The sequence below is a fragment of the Mobula hypostoma genome, unplaced genomic scaffold (genome assembly GCF_963921235.1).
Source record: "Mobula hypostoma unplaced genomic scaffold, sMobHyp1.1 scaffold_177, whole genome shotgun sequence".
Taxonomy (NCBI): Eukaryota; Metazoa; Chordata; class Chondrichthyes; order Myliobatiformes; family Myliobatidae; genus Mobula; species Mobula hypostoma.
Genome location: NW_026948232.1, coordinates 68546 through 84997, shown reverse-complemented (window position 1 = coordinate 84997; position 16452 = coordinate 68546). Strand labels below are relative to the sequence as shown.

The 16452-nt window shown below is 44.7% G+C and overlaps 1 protein-coding gene across 1 annotated transcript in view; it reads left to right on the top strand.

The window, feature by feature from the left end:
* The window catches only part of LOC134342060 (sterol 26-hydroxylase, mitochondrial-like), a gene marked incomplete at its 5' end in the record, with an annotated part of 56944 nt that overhangs the window by 28926 nt on the left and 11566 nt on the right, over nt 1–16452 (top strand). Inside the window, 2 exons of the mRNA XM_063039992.1 lie at nt 2497–2663; nt 14601–14682. Coding sequence (XP_062896062.1) covers nt 2497–2663; nt 14601–14682 — 249 coding nt within the window. The remainder of the gene's footprint in view (nt 1–2496; nt 2664–14600; nt 14683–16452) is intronic.

Genomic DNA, 16452 nt, shown 5'->3' with positions numbered 1-16452 from the left:
AGAACAGGAACAACTGATCATTCAGACACGGCTTCACTCACAGACTGGCGATATGGCTCACAAGCAACTTTTGGGCGGGTCCTTGGTGATGTCACCTGAGGTCACCGACTGTGACCCCTCCTCCAGATGCGGTCGATCCTCTGCAGTGAACCCGGCACCCAGGCAAGGGCGGACACACACCGGGTTCCCGCTGATCGTACCTTTCCACCCTGGTCGTTGTCTGGTACTTCTCACCCACTCGTGAGAGGCGCACCGCTTCCAGGGTCTCGTTACCTCGGGTGGCGTGTGTCCTGCCTTAGCGAACCTGTCCCTTTTTATCCCCCTGCTGGGGCATCGCCTGTCCACCACTTCAAACAGTTCAGGGTTCAAAGGGGGAGCCGCTCCAGACAGCTCTCTCTCTCCCACGTCCCCTCATTACACATCTCCAGACGCTGCTCCATTGTTCCTTATCTCTCCTTCCCCTGAGGGCAGGTGGCAGACCACTTGCTGATGTCACTGATGCTAACCCAGGCCAGCAAACATCTTAATTTTATGTGTATTCTCGTCACAAACCAATTCAGTGTCGAATCCGTGACAGTGAGTCCAGAAATTGTGAAACATTTCAGTGTCGAATCTGTGACTGTCAGTCCAGAGATTGTGAAACAATTCAGTGTTGAATCAATGACAGTGAGTCCAGAGTCCGTGAAACAGTTCAGTGTTGAATCTGTGACTGAGTCCAGAGATTGTGAATCAGTTCAGTGTCGAATCAATGACTGTGAATCCAGAGACTGTGAATCAGTTCAGTGTTGAATCCGTGACTGAGTCCAGAGATTGTGAATCAGTTCAGTGTCGAATCAATGACAGTGAATCTAGAGACTGTGAATCAGTTCAGTGTTGAATCCGTGACTGAGTCCAGAGATTGTGAAACAGTTCAGTGTCAAATCCGTGACAGTGAGTCCATAGATTATGAATCAGTTCAGTGTGGAATCAATGACTGTGAGTTCAGAGACTGTGAAACAGTTCAGTGTGGAATCAATGACAGTGAGTCCAGAGACTGTGAAACAGTTCAGTGTGGAATCAATGACTGTGAGTCCAGAGACTGTGAAACAGTTCAGTGTCGAATCAGTGACCGTGATCTCGAGATTGTGAAACAGTTCAGTGTCGAATCAATGACTGTGAGTCCAGAGACTGTGATACAGTTCAGTGTCGAATCAATGACTGTGATTCCAGAGATTGTCAATCAGTTCAGTGTCGAATCCGTGACTGTGATTCCGGATATTGTGAATCTGTTCAGTGTCGAATCCTTCGCAGTGAGTCCATTGTTTGTGGAATCACTTCAGTGATGAGGTGAATGAAATTATCCGCACTGGTTCAGGAGCCTGATCGTTGTGGAGTAATTACTGTTCTTGATCCTGGTGGTGTGGGACGCTAAGGCTCCTCTACCACCTGCCTGACAGCTGCTAGAAAAGAGCATGGCCTGGATGGTGGAGTTCCTTGATGACGGTTGCTGCTTTTTTATGGCAATGCTCCAAGCTCAGCCTCTCAGCTGAATCTTGAAGCTGAAACCCCTTATCCCTTAAACCCATTCTGTATTAGGTACCAATGGTAATTGGGTAAATCTGCATAGAAACAGCCTCTTTGGGCCAAAATCTGCTTCAACGATCAGTGGATGTTCGGCTTCCAGCACCTCAAGGCTCTCCAGCCTCCAGAATCGCACTGAGATCTGTTGAATATTGAAAAGCCTGGACAGTGTGGCCATGATCTCCTGTAGTTGTGGAGTCGAGGGCCAGAATGTAGATTCTCAGAAAACGAGGATGTTTCTTTAGAACAGAGATAAGGAGGAATTTCTTTAGCCAGAGGGTGGTGAATCTGTGGATTTTATTGCCACTGAGGGCTGTGGAGGCCAAGTCGTTGGGTATATTTAAAGTGGAGGTTGTTCTGTTTTATTAATTTATTGAGATACAGCACGGAATAGGCCCTTCTGGACATTTGAGTGGTGCTGCTGAGCAGTCCTCCGATTTAACCCTAGCTAATCACGGGACAACTTACGGTGACCAATTATGATATGTCTTTGAACTGTGGGAGGAAACCAGAGCACCTGGAAGAAACCAGAATGTAGAAATTCCTTACAGGCGGTGGGTGGGATTTGAACCTTGATCACTCAAACTGTAAAGCGTCGTGGTAACTTCCATGCTACCGTGCTGCCCCAGTTCTTGATTAGTAAGGACTTGTGAAAGGTTATGGAGAGAAGGTAGGAAAATGGGGTTGAAAGGAATAATGAATCAACCATGATACAGATTCAGCCAGAGCAGATTCGATGGGCTGAATGACCTAATTCTGTTCCTATATCTTATGGTCTTGTGGATGGTAGAACAATGGAGGGCTATGTGGCAGAGAAGGATTAGATTGGACTTAGAGCAGGTTAAAAGGTCAGCACAACGTCATGGACAGAAGAGCTTGTACTGTGCTGTGGTGTTCTGTGTAAGCTCTAGTGAAGGAATTGTCTTTCCCTTTCAGACATCAAATACAACCTCTTGGATCCTGTACAATCTGGCAAAGGAGTCATCCATTCAGCAGCAACTGTATGAAGAAATCAACAGCGTTACTCCTGGAGACCAAATTCCACTCGCCAAGGATTTCAGCGACATGCCCCTGTTGAAAGCGGTGGTCAAAGAAACCCTTCGGTAAGACATGGGTTTCTGTTCCTACTCCTCTGGTCTCACTCTTCTTTGCAATAATTTACTTCTAGGAGAATGGAATGGGAGATGCTAATACAAGGGAGCATAATTTTCAGATGAAAGTATAGGAGGGATGTCAGAGGTAGGTATTTTACACAGAGAGAGTAATGTGTGGACCACCCTGTCAAGGGTGGTGGTAGAGGCAAATACATTAGGGAAATTTAAGAAACTCTTAGATAGGCACGTGGAATATAGAAAAATGGAGGGTTATATAGAAGGCTAGATTGATCAAGGTTAGAGTAGGTCAAAAGGGTGGCACAACATTGTGGGCCATAAATTCTGTACTCTGCTACAATGTTCTATGCTCTGTGTTTCAGGGAGAAGGCAGGAGAATGGGGTTGAGAGGGAAAATAAATCAGCCATGATAGAATGGCAGAGCAGACTTGATGGCCGAATGGCCTAATTCTACTCCCATGTGGTATGGTTTTATGGAATGGTCTGTGGGCTGGAAAGATTAAGAAGGTACGAGCCAAGTGTAGGAAAATGGGACTAACTTACACTGTAGATAAGCAACTTGGTCAGCAAGGGAGGGTTGGGCTGAATAGCCTGTTTCTGAGCTGTATCAATCTTTGAATCTATGACCGAATCTGTGAACAGCAGAGCCAGTTTAAAGGGGCCAGTGGCGTTATCCTACTCCTGTTTGCTATGTTTTAGTGAATCTCTGACCTGCACGAGAGTATTTAAGGTGAGAGTGGTTAAGTACAAAAGAGATGCCGGGGCAAGATTTTTTACACACAGTGATGGGTGTCTGGAACAGACTGTGGTCAAGGGGAGAGCATATAAACTCCCTGAGTGGACGCAGGTATCACTGGAGCATCTAAGAGACTTTTAGACCGTATGCAGTGAAGGGGTCTGATCAATCCCCAGGGAACAGGGATCATTGCTTTAATTAGTTGAGCTCATCATGGGCTGTGGAGCCTGTCCTGTGCCATGTGATACACACGTTCTATGCAATTGTTCAAATCAAATTTATTCCCTGTTGTGTGAAGAAAAATACCTTGGTTGTGTCCTGCATTAACACTTTCCATAAGACCATAAGACCATAAGACAATAGAGCAGAAGTTGGCCATTCAGCCCATCGAGTCTGCTCCACCATTTTATCATGAGCTGATCCATTCTCCCATTTAATTCCACTCCCCCACCTTCTCACCATAACCTTTGATGGCCTGCCTACTCAGATACCTATCAATCTCTGCCTTAAATACACCCAATGACTTGGCCTCCACTGCTGCCTGTGGCAACAAATTCCATAGATTCACCACCCTCTGGCTAAAAAAATTTCTTCGCATTTCTGTTCTGAATGGGCACCCTTCAATCCTTAAGTCATGCCCTCTCATACTAGACTCCCCCCTCATGGGAAACAACTTTGCCACATCCACTCTGTCCACACTTTTCAACATTCAAAATGTTTCTATGAGGTCTCCCCTCATTCTTCTAAACTCCAAGGAATACAGTCCAAGAGCAGACAAACGTTCCTCATATGTTAACCCTCTCATTCCCGGAATCATTCTAGTGAATCTTCTCTGTACCCTCTCCAACGTCAGCACATCCTTTCTTAAATAAGGAGCCCAAAACTGCCCACAGTACTCCAAGTGAGGTCTCACCAGTGCCTTATAGAGCCTCAACATCACATCCCTGCTCCTATACTCTATTCCTCTAGAAATGAATTCCAACATTGCATTCGCCTTCTTCACCACCGACTCAACCTGAAGGTTAACCTTAAGGGTATCCTTTACAAGGACTCCCAAGTCCAGTTGCATCTCAGAACTTTGAATTCTTTCCCCAGACTATTAGATAATAGTCTGCCCGTTTATTTCCAACTACAAACTGTGCTTCAGTGTCCCCCTCCCTCCATTCCCTTCATATTCATGTGTCTACCTAAAAGCCTCTTGAACCCCTGCTTCCACCATAACCCCAGGTAACCCATCTACCACTCTCTGCATAAACAGCTACCCCTCACATCACGTATAAGCTTAACCCCTTTTACCCCTCTAACCTTAAAAGTACGCTTGTTGGTGTTAAACCTTTATACCTGGGGAAAAGATTCTGAAGTATCAAACACCAGAGAAGAGATTTATGTAAACCAACTTATCTGAGCTGCTGGGTATGAATTTGACAGGTTTTGGGAAGCATCTTAAGTAATGTTATGTTGAGATTTATAGAGGAAATTCTGAAATATGGGATCTCTGTTGGATTGTGAAATTTGCTACACGTTCTTAATCATACGATAGGAAATAAATCTGCTTGTTTGTGCTCTGTCGTTAAGGTCATAACCGATCTTTTACCTTGGTTCCCACTTTCTGCACTAATATCGCATCTCTTTAGCATAAACATAGGGAGTATTCTATAGGCCCCCTGGTAGCAGCAGAGAAACTGAGGAGCAGATTGGGAGGCAGATTTTGGAAAAGTACAAAAATAACAGGGTTGTTATCATGGGTGACTTTAACTTCCCTAATATCGATTGGCACCTGATTAGTTCCAAGGGTTTAGATGGGGCGGAGATTGTTAAGTGTGTCCAGGACAGATTCCTGTCACAGTATGTTGACAGGCCGACTAGGGGGAATGCCATACCAGATCTAGTATTAGGTAACGAACCGGGTCAGGTCACAGATCTCTCAGTGGGTGAGCATCTGGGGGACAGAGACCACTGCTCCCTGGCCTTTAGCATTATCATGGAAAAGGATAAAATCAGAGAGGACAGGAAAATTTTTAATTGGGGAAGGGCAAATTATGAGGCTATAAGGCTAGAACTTGCGGGTGTGAATTGGGATGATGTTTTTGCAGGGAAATGTACTATGGACATATAGTCGATGTTTAGGGATCTCTTGCAGGATGTTAGGGATAAATTTGTCCCGGTGAGGAAGATAAAGAATGGTAGGGTGAAGGAACCATGGGTGACAAGTGAGGTGGAGAATCTAGTCAGGTGAAAGAAAGTATGAAGTTTAAGAAGCGAGGATCAGATGGGTCTATTGAGGAATATAGGGTAGCAAGAAAGGAGCTTAAAAAGGGGCTGAGAAGAGCAAGAAGGGGGCATGAGAAGGCCTTGGTGAGTAGGGTAAAGGAAAACTCCAAGGCATTCTTCAATTATGTGAAGAACAAAAGGATGACAGGAGTGAAGATAGGACCAATTAGAGATAAAGGTGGGAAAATGTGCCTGGAGGCTGTGGAAGTGAGCGAGGTCCTCAATGAATACTTCTCTTCGGTATTCACCAATGACAGGGAACTTGATGACGGTGAGGACAATATGAGTGAGGTAGATGTTCTGGAGCATGTTGATATTAAGGGAGAGGAGGTGTTGGAGTTGTTAAAATACATTAGGACGGATAGGTCCCCGAAGCCTGATGGAATATTCCCCAGGCTGCTCCAAGAGGTGAGGGAAGAGATTGCTGAGACTCTGGCTAGGATCTTTATGTCTTCATTGTCCATGGGAATGATACTGGAGGATTGGAGGGAGGCAAATGTCGTCCCCTTGTTCAAAAAAGTTAGTAAGGATAGTCGGGGTAATTATAGACCAGTGAGCCTTACGTCTGTGGTGGGAAAGCTGTTGGAAAAGATTCTTGAGATAGGATCTGTGGGCATTTAGAGAATCATGGTCTGATCAGGTCAGCATGGCTTTGTGAAGGGCAGATCATGTCTAACAAGCCTGATAGAGTTCTTTGAGGAGATGCCCAGGCATATAGATGAAGGTAGTGCATTGATGTAATCTATATGGATTTTAGTAAGGCATTTGACAAGGTTCCACATGGTAGGCTTATTCAGAAAGTCAGAAGGTATGGGATCCAAGGAGGTTTGGCCAGGTGGATTCAGAATTGGCTTGCCTGCAGAAGGCAGAGGGTCATGGTGGAGGGAGTACATTCGGATTGGAGGGTTGTGACTAGTGGTGTCCCACAAGGATCAGTTCTGGGACCTCTACTTTTTGTTACGACCTGAATGTGGGGGTAGAAGGGTGGTTTGGCAAGTTTGCAGACGACACAAAGGTTGGTGGTGTTGTGGATAGTGTAGAGGATTGTCGAAGATTGCAAAGAGACATTGATAGGATGCAGAAGTGGGCTGAGAAGTGGCAGATGGAGTTCAACCCGGAGAAGTGTGAGGTGGTACACTTTAGAAGGACAAACTCCAAGGCAGAGTACAAAGTAAATGGCAGGATACCTGGTAGTGTGGAGGAGCAGAGGGATCTGGAGGTACATGTCCACAGATACCTGAAAGTTGCCTCACAGGTAGATAGGGTAGTTAAGAAAGCTTATGGGGTTAGCTTTCATAAGTCGAGGGATAGAGTTTAAGAGTCGTGAGGTAATGATGAAGCTCTATAAAACTCTGGTTAGGCCACGCTTGGAGTACTGTGTCCAGTTCTGGTTGCCTCACTATGTAGGAAGGATGTGGAAGCACTGGAAAGGGTACAGAGGAGATTTACCAGGATGCTGCCTGGTTTAGAGAGTATGCATTATGATCAGAGATTAAGGGAGCTAGGGCTTTACTCTTTGGAGAGAAGGAGGATGAGAGGAGACATGATAGCGGTGTACAAGATATTAAGAGGAATAGATAGAGTGGACAGCCAGCGCCTCTTCCCCAGGGCACCACTGCTCAATACAAGAGGACATGGCTTTAAGTAAGGGTTGGGAAGTTCAAGGGGAATATTAGAGGAAGGTTTTTTACTCAGAGAGTGGTTGGTGCATGGAATGCACAGCCTGAGTCAGTGGTGGAGGCAGATACACTAGTAAAATTTAAGAGACTACTAGACAGGTATATGAAGGAATTGAAGTTGGGGGGTTATATGGGAGGCGGGGTTTGAGGGTCGGCACAACATTGTGGGCCGAAGGGCCTGTACTGTGCTGTACTATTCTATGTTCTATGTTTTATGTTGTTCATTCTCTCAATACCAAAAGCCTCACCAAGAGCTGTTAGGGCGGGTTTAAACTAATTTGGCAGGGGGATGGGAACCGGAATGATAGAGCGGAGGAAGGGGAAAACAGAAGTAAATCTAAGACAGTGAGCAGTAAAGATGTCAGGAAAGACAGGCAGGTGATGGGGCAAATTTGTAGCCATTGGGATGAGTTGCAGTGCAATAAACTTGCAGTGAAATCAAAGCGTAAAGTACCAAATACTGGTCTTAAGGTGTTATACTTAAATATACGCAGCGTAAGGAATAAGGTGGATGCTCTTGTTGTACAGCTACAGATTGGCAGGTATGATATTGTGGCCATCACTGAGACGTGGCTAAAGGTTGCATGTCTCTGGGAGCTGAACGTCCAAGGATACACGGTGTATTGGAAGGATAGGAAGGTAGGCAGAGGGGGAGATGTGGTTTTATTGGTAAGAAATGATATTAAATCATTAGAAAGAGGTGATATAGGATCGGAAGGTGCAGAATCTTTATGGGTTGAGCTAAGAAATCGCAGGGGTAAAAGGACCCTGATGGCAGTTATTTATAGGCCTCCAAACAGCTGCAGGGATGTGGACTACAAATTACATCAGAAAATAGAAAAGGCTTGTCAGAAGAGCAGTGTGATGATAATTGTGGGGGATTTTAACATGCGAGTGGATTGGGAAAATCAGGTCGGCACTGGATCTCAAGAGAGAGAATTTGTAGAATGTCTGCAAGATGGCTTTTTAGAACAGCTAGTTGTTGAGCCCACTAGGGGATCGGCTGTACTAGATTGAGTATTGTGTAATGAACCGGAGGTTAATTAGAGAGATTGTGAAGGAACCCTCAGGAGGCAGTGATCATAACATGATTGAGTTCACTGTGAAATCTGAAAAAGAGAAGCTGAAATCCGATGTGTCGGTATTTCAGTGGAGTAAAGGAAATTACAGTGGCATGGGAGAGGAACTGGCCAAAGTTGACTGGAAAGGGACACTGGCGGGAAAGAGGGCAGAGCAGCAGTGGCTGGAGTTTATGCGAGAAGTGAGGAAGGTGCAAGACAGGTATATTCCAAAAAAGAAGAAATTTTTGAATGGAAAAAGGATGCAACCGCGGTTGACAAGAGTAGTCAAAGCCAAAGTTAAAGCAAAGGAGAGGGCATACAAGGAAGCAAAAATTAGTGGGAAGACAGAGGATTGGGAAGTTTTTAAAAGCTTACGAAAGGAATCTAAGGAGGTCATTAAGAGGGAAAAAATTAACAATGAAAGGAAGCTAGCAAATAATATCAAAGAGGATACTGAAAGCTTTTTCAAGTATATAAAGAGTAAAAGACAGGTGAAAGCAGATATAGGACCGATAGAAAATGATGCTGGAGAAATTGTAATGGGAGATAAGGAGATGGCGGAGGAACTGAACGAGTATTTTGCATCAGTCTTCACTGAGGAAGACATCAGCAGTATATCGGACACTCAAGGGTGGCAGGGAAGAGAAGTTTGCGCAGTCACAATTACGACAGAGAAAGTACTCAGGAAGCTGAATGGTCTAAAGGTAGATAAATCTCCCGGACAAGATGGAATGCACCCTCATGTTCTGAAGGAAGTAGCTGTGGAGATTGCGAGGCAATAGCAATGATCTTTCAAAAGTCAATAGATTCTGGCATGGTTCCAGAGGACTGGAAGATTGCAAATGTCACTCCGCTATTTAAGAAGGGGGCAAGGAAGCAAAAAGGAAATTATAGACCTGTTAGCTTGACATCGGTGGTTGGGAAGTTGTTGGAGTCGATTGTCAAGGATGAGGTTACAGAGTACCTGGAGGCATATGGCAAGATAGGCAGAACTCAGCATGGATTCCTTAAGGGAAAATCCTGCCTGACAAACCTATTACAATTGTTTGAGGAAATTACAAGTAGGCTAGACAAGGGAGATGCAGTGGATGTCATATATTTGGATTTTCAGAAGGCCTTTGACAAGGTGCCACACATGAGGCTACTTAACAAGATAAGAGCCCATGGAATTACGGGAAATTTACATACGTGGATAGAGCATTGGCTGATTGGCAGGAAAGAGAGAGTGGGAACAAAGGGATCCTATTCTGGTTGGCTGCCGGTTACCAGTGGTTTTCCACAAGGGTCCGTGTTGGGGCCGCTTCTTTTTACATTGTACATCAATGATTTGGATTATGGAATACAGGTTTCCGAGGACGGACTTCCGGGTCATCAAGGGAATGGCGGCGTAAGGAAAAGGTCTCTCGACAAAAAAGAAGGTAAACTGCCCCAAAATCGAATTTAGACAAATACTTAATATTGCATAACTATATTAATAAAAGGGGCAAGGATGATGTCTAAGAACAAGATTAAAAAGTCCGCTCCGAAGGCTGATAAACATAAAGAGATGCAGCAAGGCAACGGGCCTAGCTCCCCCACGGCAAGCCAGGACGGAGATAATGAGGGGGAATCGGTGACTCTGTCTTTGACTCTCGGAGAGATTCGCGAGTTCCGACAAGATAACAGCAAACAGCTGGAAGATATTAAAGGAGAAATAGTAAAAACTAACTCGCGGATAGATGAAGCCGAAGCGAGGATTGTTGGAATTGAAGAGAAGCTACAAAACGCCGAGAAAGTGATAGCAGAAATGCTGAAGCTACAAGACCAGCTCCAGTGGAAACTAATAGATCAAGAAGGCCGCTCGAGAAGGGAAAATGTGAGGATCTACGGAGTTCCCGAAGGAACCGAAGGTAAACCCAGATTGATGATTCCCTTCGTGGAGAAGCTGCTTAGAGAGAACCTTGATATACCGGCCGCAAAAGACCTACAGATAGAAAGGGCTCACCGCGCGTTGGCACCACAGCCTCCGGCAGGCGCCCAGCCCAGATCGATTCTGATCAGATTTCTCAGTTACAGAACGAAGGAAGAGGTGCTTAAAAGAGCATGGCAAAAGAAAGGTTTCATGTGGAACAACTGCAAAATCAGTTTAGACCACGACTACGCACCGGGGATTCTTGCCAGACGGAAGGAATATACGGAAACACGGAGAGTCCTGAAGGAAAACAACATCAGATTCCAGACCCTGTATCCAGCTCGGCTGAGAGTCTTTTACGACGAAGGGACAAAAACTTACGCTACGGTGGAGGAGGCAACGTTGGACCTGGCGGACCGGGGACTACCTATTAAAGTTATCACCCAACCGGAGTCGCTACTGGAGAGGATTCGGCAGAAGTCGTGGCAGTTAGTGGGGCGAGGACGCTCCACTCGAACCAGAGTGTCAAACTACAAGGAAAAGCTGCAAATATTCAGACGCGAATGTACCGAGAATACAGATTAATTAAGAGAAATGACTGAAAAGAGTAAATCGGACTTAAAAGTAAAATGAAAACTGGTAACTGAAAATAAACTAGGCGGAATAACTTGAATGATAGCAATATAGTCGAGACATAAATAGGAGAAAATTCTCTATGACTATTCAAACTGCTGAGGGCCCTCTAACACAGGGTGAAGATAGAGGTTATCCCTCTGAACTGAGGCGGGTCGGTGCTCAGGCCTCACTGTGGGAAGTCGGGAAAAATTTTCAAATGTTATACGTTCAGAAATGTCTAGGGTGTGGTTATATGTCTTGGTTTACTGTTGAGAAGGGATTGCTTACTGCTTGGTTAGAAAAGGAGAGTGCTTTTTTTCTACTAGAGAAAAATGCAAACTGAATTGGTAAAAATAATTTCCTATAATGTTAATGGGGTTTTGAATCCAATTAAAAGAAATAAGATTATGTCTAAATTGAAAAAAGAGAGGGCACAAATAGCTTTCCTCCAGGAAACACATATGAGCCAATCTGAACATGGAAAATTAAAAAGAATGGGCTTTAAGCACGTATTTTATTCATCATATAAATTGAGTCACAAAAGAGGGGTAGCTACTATAATATCAAGTACTCTTAATTATGAACATATTTCAGAGACTAGAGACAAAGGAGGACGGTTTGTAAAAATCACAGGAAGAATAGAAGGTACAGAAATAACATTGCTGAATGTTTATGCTCCTCCAGGGAGTGAATGGTCATTTTATAGACACATTTTTGACCTAATGGTCAGTTCTCGAGGGGTAGTAATTTGTGGAGGGGATTTTAATATTAGATTAAATCCTATATTAGATTCTTCAAGAATAGTTACTCAGAATAAACCTCTGACTCGGAAAGTGAATTCATTGATGGAGGAGTTGGGAATTATAGATGTCTGGAGGGAATTACACCCTACTAGTAAAGATTATACATATTACTCTTTCCCTCATTCAGCTTATTCAAGGATAGACTATTTCTTTATCTTTAATACAGATAGACTCAGGATAAAAAACTGTAATATTGGAATACAGGTTTCCCCCACCATCCGAAGGTAGAGCGTTCCTACGAAACGGTTCGTAAGCCGAAATGTCGTAAAGCGAATAAGCAATTACCATTTATTTATATGGGAAAATTTTGTGAGTGTTCGCAGACCCAAAAATAACCTACCAAATCATGCCAAACAACATATAAAACCTAAAATAACAATAACACATAGTAAAAGCAGGAATGATATGATAAATACACAGCCTCTATAAAGTAGAAATACTTTTTCACAATCATTACTGCACTGTTCTCCGTAGCGAAAATCGCACGCAAGCGCCGTCGGCAGAAAATCTCATACAAGCGCTGTTGGCAAAAACACGCGCAAGCGCTCTCCCTAAGCTATGAAGCTGCCAAATCATACCAAATAACACGTAAAAATACACAGCCAATATCAAGTAGAAATAATGTATGTACAGTGTAGTATCACTTACTGGAATTGGGAAAACAGCGCCAAGCACACTGATGATGGTGTGTCAGACTGAGTCGTCGCAGGTTGGCTGGTGCAGTGGCCCCCACCCTCCATTGCCACGAAGAACGCAAGGGTCCGGCGGTAGCCAGGAGGTACACAGCACATTTTTAAGAAAAAAGCCGAAACAAACATGCTAATTAATTAGATGCCGCCTGTAATTGTTGGCCCAGATCAGTGCTGATTTCCGATTGCATCGTCTCTGAACTGGGCCGACAATTACGTGTCGGCGGCACCTAATTAATTAGCATGTTTATTTCGGCTTTTTTCTTAAAGATGTGCTGTGTGCCTCCCGACTACCCTGGCATTCTCCGCGAATCGGTACAGTATCTGTCCGTGGCCTGGGTGCTGGGGTGGTGGGACACTGGGGTGTCATCTTGTCACCTGTTTCCATTAGGTCAGGCGGCTCATCTTCTTCTACCTCTGCCCGCCTCGATGTCGAAGGTCGAGGTTCGTCGTCTGCTGTGGCTGATGTGGAAGGCTTGCTTGACTGCTGAGCCTCACGCATTTTTCTATCACACAGTTCTTTAATAAGGACTCAAACCATCCTGCAAATATCCCCTAAACCGACGTACCCTTTCAAAATTAACGTCATACTTTATCATTACTCATTCGGTTTCGATTGTTATCCTTTTTCCTTCTAATTGCATCAGCTCTTCATTTGCCAGTTCTTGGTGATGGGATGCCAAAACCTCTTCAACATCATGTTTGTAAGCTTCCACAAGCCAAACTCACGTTGTCCTTACTTCATTCACCACGATCGAAACGCTTAATTATGTCTAGTTTTACCATAAGTGTAACACCCTTACGAGCCCTTTCAGGCTTTTCCAATACCATAGAACTCATCTTGCAAACGGCTCCTCACAGGCATGTGTTAAAGCAATGCAGTTCCCAATCCGGGGGAGAGTGGCTGATTTTTTTGCCCGCTGATTTTTTTATCGCATGCTGAATCTTTTTTTTGTAACAGTGAAAACACCTACTGAAAGTGAAAATAGGGTACTAATGTAGGTCTTTCGTAACAGTGAGGTTTCGTAAAGCGAACGTTCGAAAAGCAGTGGACACCTGTAGATGGCTTTGTGGCTAAGTTTGCTGACAATACGATGGTAGGTGGAGGGGCCGGTAGTGCTGAGGAAACAGAGAGTCTGCAGAGAGACTTGGATAGATTGGAAGAATGGGCAAAGAAGTGGCAAATGAAATACAGTGTTGGAAAGTGTATGGTTATGCACTTTGGCAGAAGAAATAAACGGGCAGACTATTATTTAAATGGGGAAAGAATTCAAAGTTCTGAGATGCAACGGGACTTGGGAGTCCTTGTACAGGATACCCTTAAGGTTAACCTCCAGGTTGAGTTGGTGGTGAAGAAGGCGAATGCAGTGTTGGAATTCATTTCTAGAGGAATAGAGTATAGGAGCAGGGATGTGATGTTGAGGCTCTATAAGGCACTGGTGAGACCTCACTTGGAGTACTGTGGGCAGTTTTGGGCTCCTTATTTAAGAAAGGATGTGCTGACGTTGGAGAGGGTACAGAGAAGATTCACTAGAATGATTCCGGGAATGAGAGGGTTAACATATGAGGAACGTTTGTCTGCTCTTGGACTGTATTCCTTGGAGTTTAGAAGAATGAGGGGAGACCTCATAGAAACATTTTGAATGTTGAAAAGTGTGGACAGAGTGGATGTGGCAAAGTTTTTTCCCATGAGGGGGGAGTCTAGTACGCGAGGGCATGATTGAAGGGTGCCCATTCAGAACAGAAATGCGAAGACATTTTTTTAGTCAGAGGGTGGCGAATCTATGGAATTTGTTGCCACGGGCGGCAGTGGAGGCCAAGTCATTGGGTGTATTTAAGGCAGAGATTGATAGGTATCTGAGTAGCCAGGGCATCAAAGGTTATGGTGAGAAGGCGGGGGAGTGGAACTAAATGGGAGAATGGATCAGCTCATGACAAAATGGTGGAGTAGACTCGATGGGCTGAATGGCCGACTTCTGCTTCTTTGTCTTATGTCTTATATCAAAAGTAAACCTCTTCTCCACTCTCCACATCCTCCCTATCAACCTTCTCTGTACAGTGTTCTCCTCACTATGAGCCCTTGTCATTTCCCGTGACCCTTGCTCGTTTGCTTCCTCTCAGAATGCAAGCACATTCTAAGTTTGCCCACAAGGGGAGTAACCCCTTCTCTTTCCTTGTCCTAGGTTGTACCCAGCGGTGCCTGGCAATGCTCGTATAATAGCGGAGAATGATCTCACGGTTGGAGGATACCACTTTCCTAAAAACGTGAGTGCAAGCTGAAGCAATAACATGTCTGTTCCTTAGCGCATGGTCAAAGGTATCGCACCCCAGTGAATTATTATGGCCGTGTATACACTGGGCACAGATAATGCAAATAGCTACAATCTTTTCCCAGGATAGGGGAGGCCAAATCTCAAAGGCAAAGGTGCATCACAGCTTGGTACGGCAACTGTTCTGGGTGAGGACACAAGTAACTGCTGAGAGTTGTGGACACAGCTCAGCACATCACAGAAAGCAACCTCCCCTTCACGGACTCTGCCTCAGTAAAGCAGCCAGTATAATCATAGACCCTACTCACCTGGACACTTGGAGTATTGTGAGAAGTACTCACCTCTTCTCCCCCCTCTCCCATTGGGCAGAAGACCATAAGATATAGGAGCAGAATTAGGCCATTTGGCCCATCAAGTCTGCTCCACCATTTCATCATGGCTGATCCATTTCCCTCTCAGCTCCAATCTCCTGCCTTCTCCCCATAACTAACCCTTCATGCCCTGACTAATCAAGAATCCATCAACCTCTGACTTAAATATACCTAATGGCTTGACCTCCACAGCCACCTGTGGGAACAAATTACACAGATTCACCACTCTCTGGCTTAAGAAATTCCGCCTTATCAGTTCTAAATGGATATCCCTCTATCCTGAGGGAGTGCCCTCTGGTCCTAGACTCCCCCACTATAGGAAACATCCACTCTATTAAGGCTTTTTAATATACGATAGGTTTCAATGAGATCCCCCCACCCCTCATTCTTCTGAATTCCAGTAAGTACAGGCCCAGAGTCATCAATCGGTCCTCATATGGTAACCGTTTCATTCCTGCAACCATTCTCATCAACCTCCTCTGAACCATCTTCAATTTTAGCACATCCTTAGATAAACAGCCCAAAACTGCTCACAATACTCCAAGTGAGGCCTCACCAGTGCCTTATAAAGCCTCAACATTACTTCCTTGCTTTTATATTATAATCTTCTTGAAATGAATGCTAACATTGCATTTATCTTCCTCACCACCGACTCAACCTGCAAATTAACCTCGCAAACACGAGGAAATCTGCAGATGCTGGAATTTCAAGCAACACACATAAAAATTGCTGGTGAACACAGCAGGCCAGGCAGCATCTCTAGGAAGAGGTACAGTCAACGTTTCAGGCCGAGACCCTTCGTCAGGACTAACTGAAGGAAGAGCTAGTAAGAGATTTGAAAGTGGGAGGGGGAGGGGGAGATGCAAAATGATAGGAGAAGACAGGAGGGGCAGGGATGGAGCCAAGAGCTGGACAGGTATGCCAATCAACTGTCAGCTTTCAGCTTCCTTAGTAATAAGCAACTGCACTCACTTTTGCCTCCTGCCACTCTTGAACTTATAGCATACTGCTTGTGTCTTACTCAGTGAATACTGATGCAAAAAACGTACTCAGTTCATCCGCCATTTCCTTGTCCTTCATGACTACCCCTCGAGCATCATTTTCCAACAGTCCAATATCCACTCTCACCTCTCTTTTACTTTCAGTCCTGTATTAACTCTTCTTGATTTTGTCCTCCTTTTACGTTGCAACTCATCCAGTTGACTGCAATTTTGCCCTGGGTCCATTCCCACTGAACTGATTGTGACCCTGAGGCTATTCACACTGAACTGATGTGACCCTGAGGCTATTCACACTGAACTGCCTGTGACCCTGGGGCTATTCACACTGAACTGCCTGTGGCCCTGGGGGTATTTCCACTGAACTGCCTGAGACCCTGGGTCCATTCACACTGA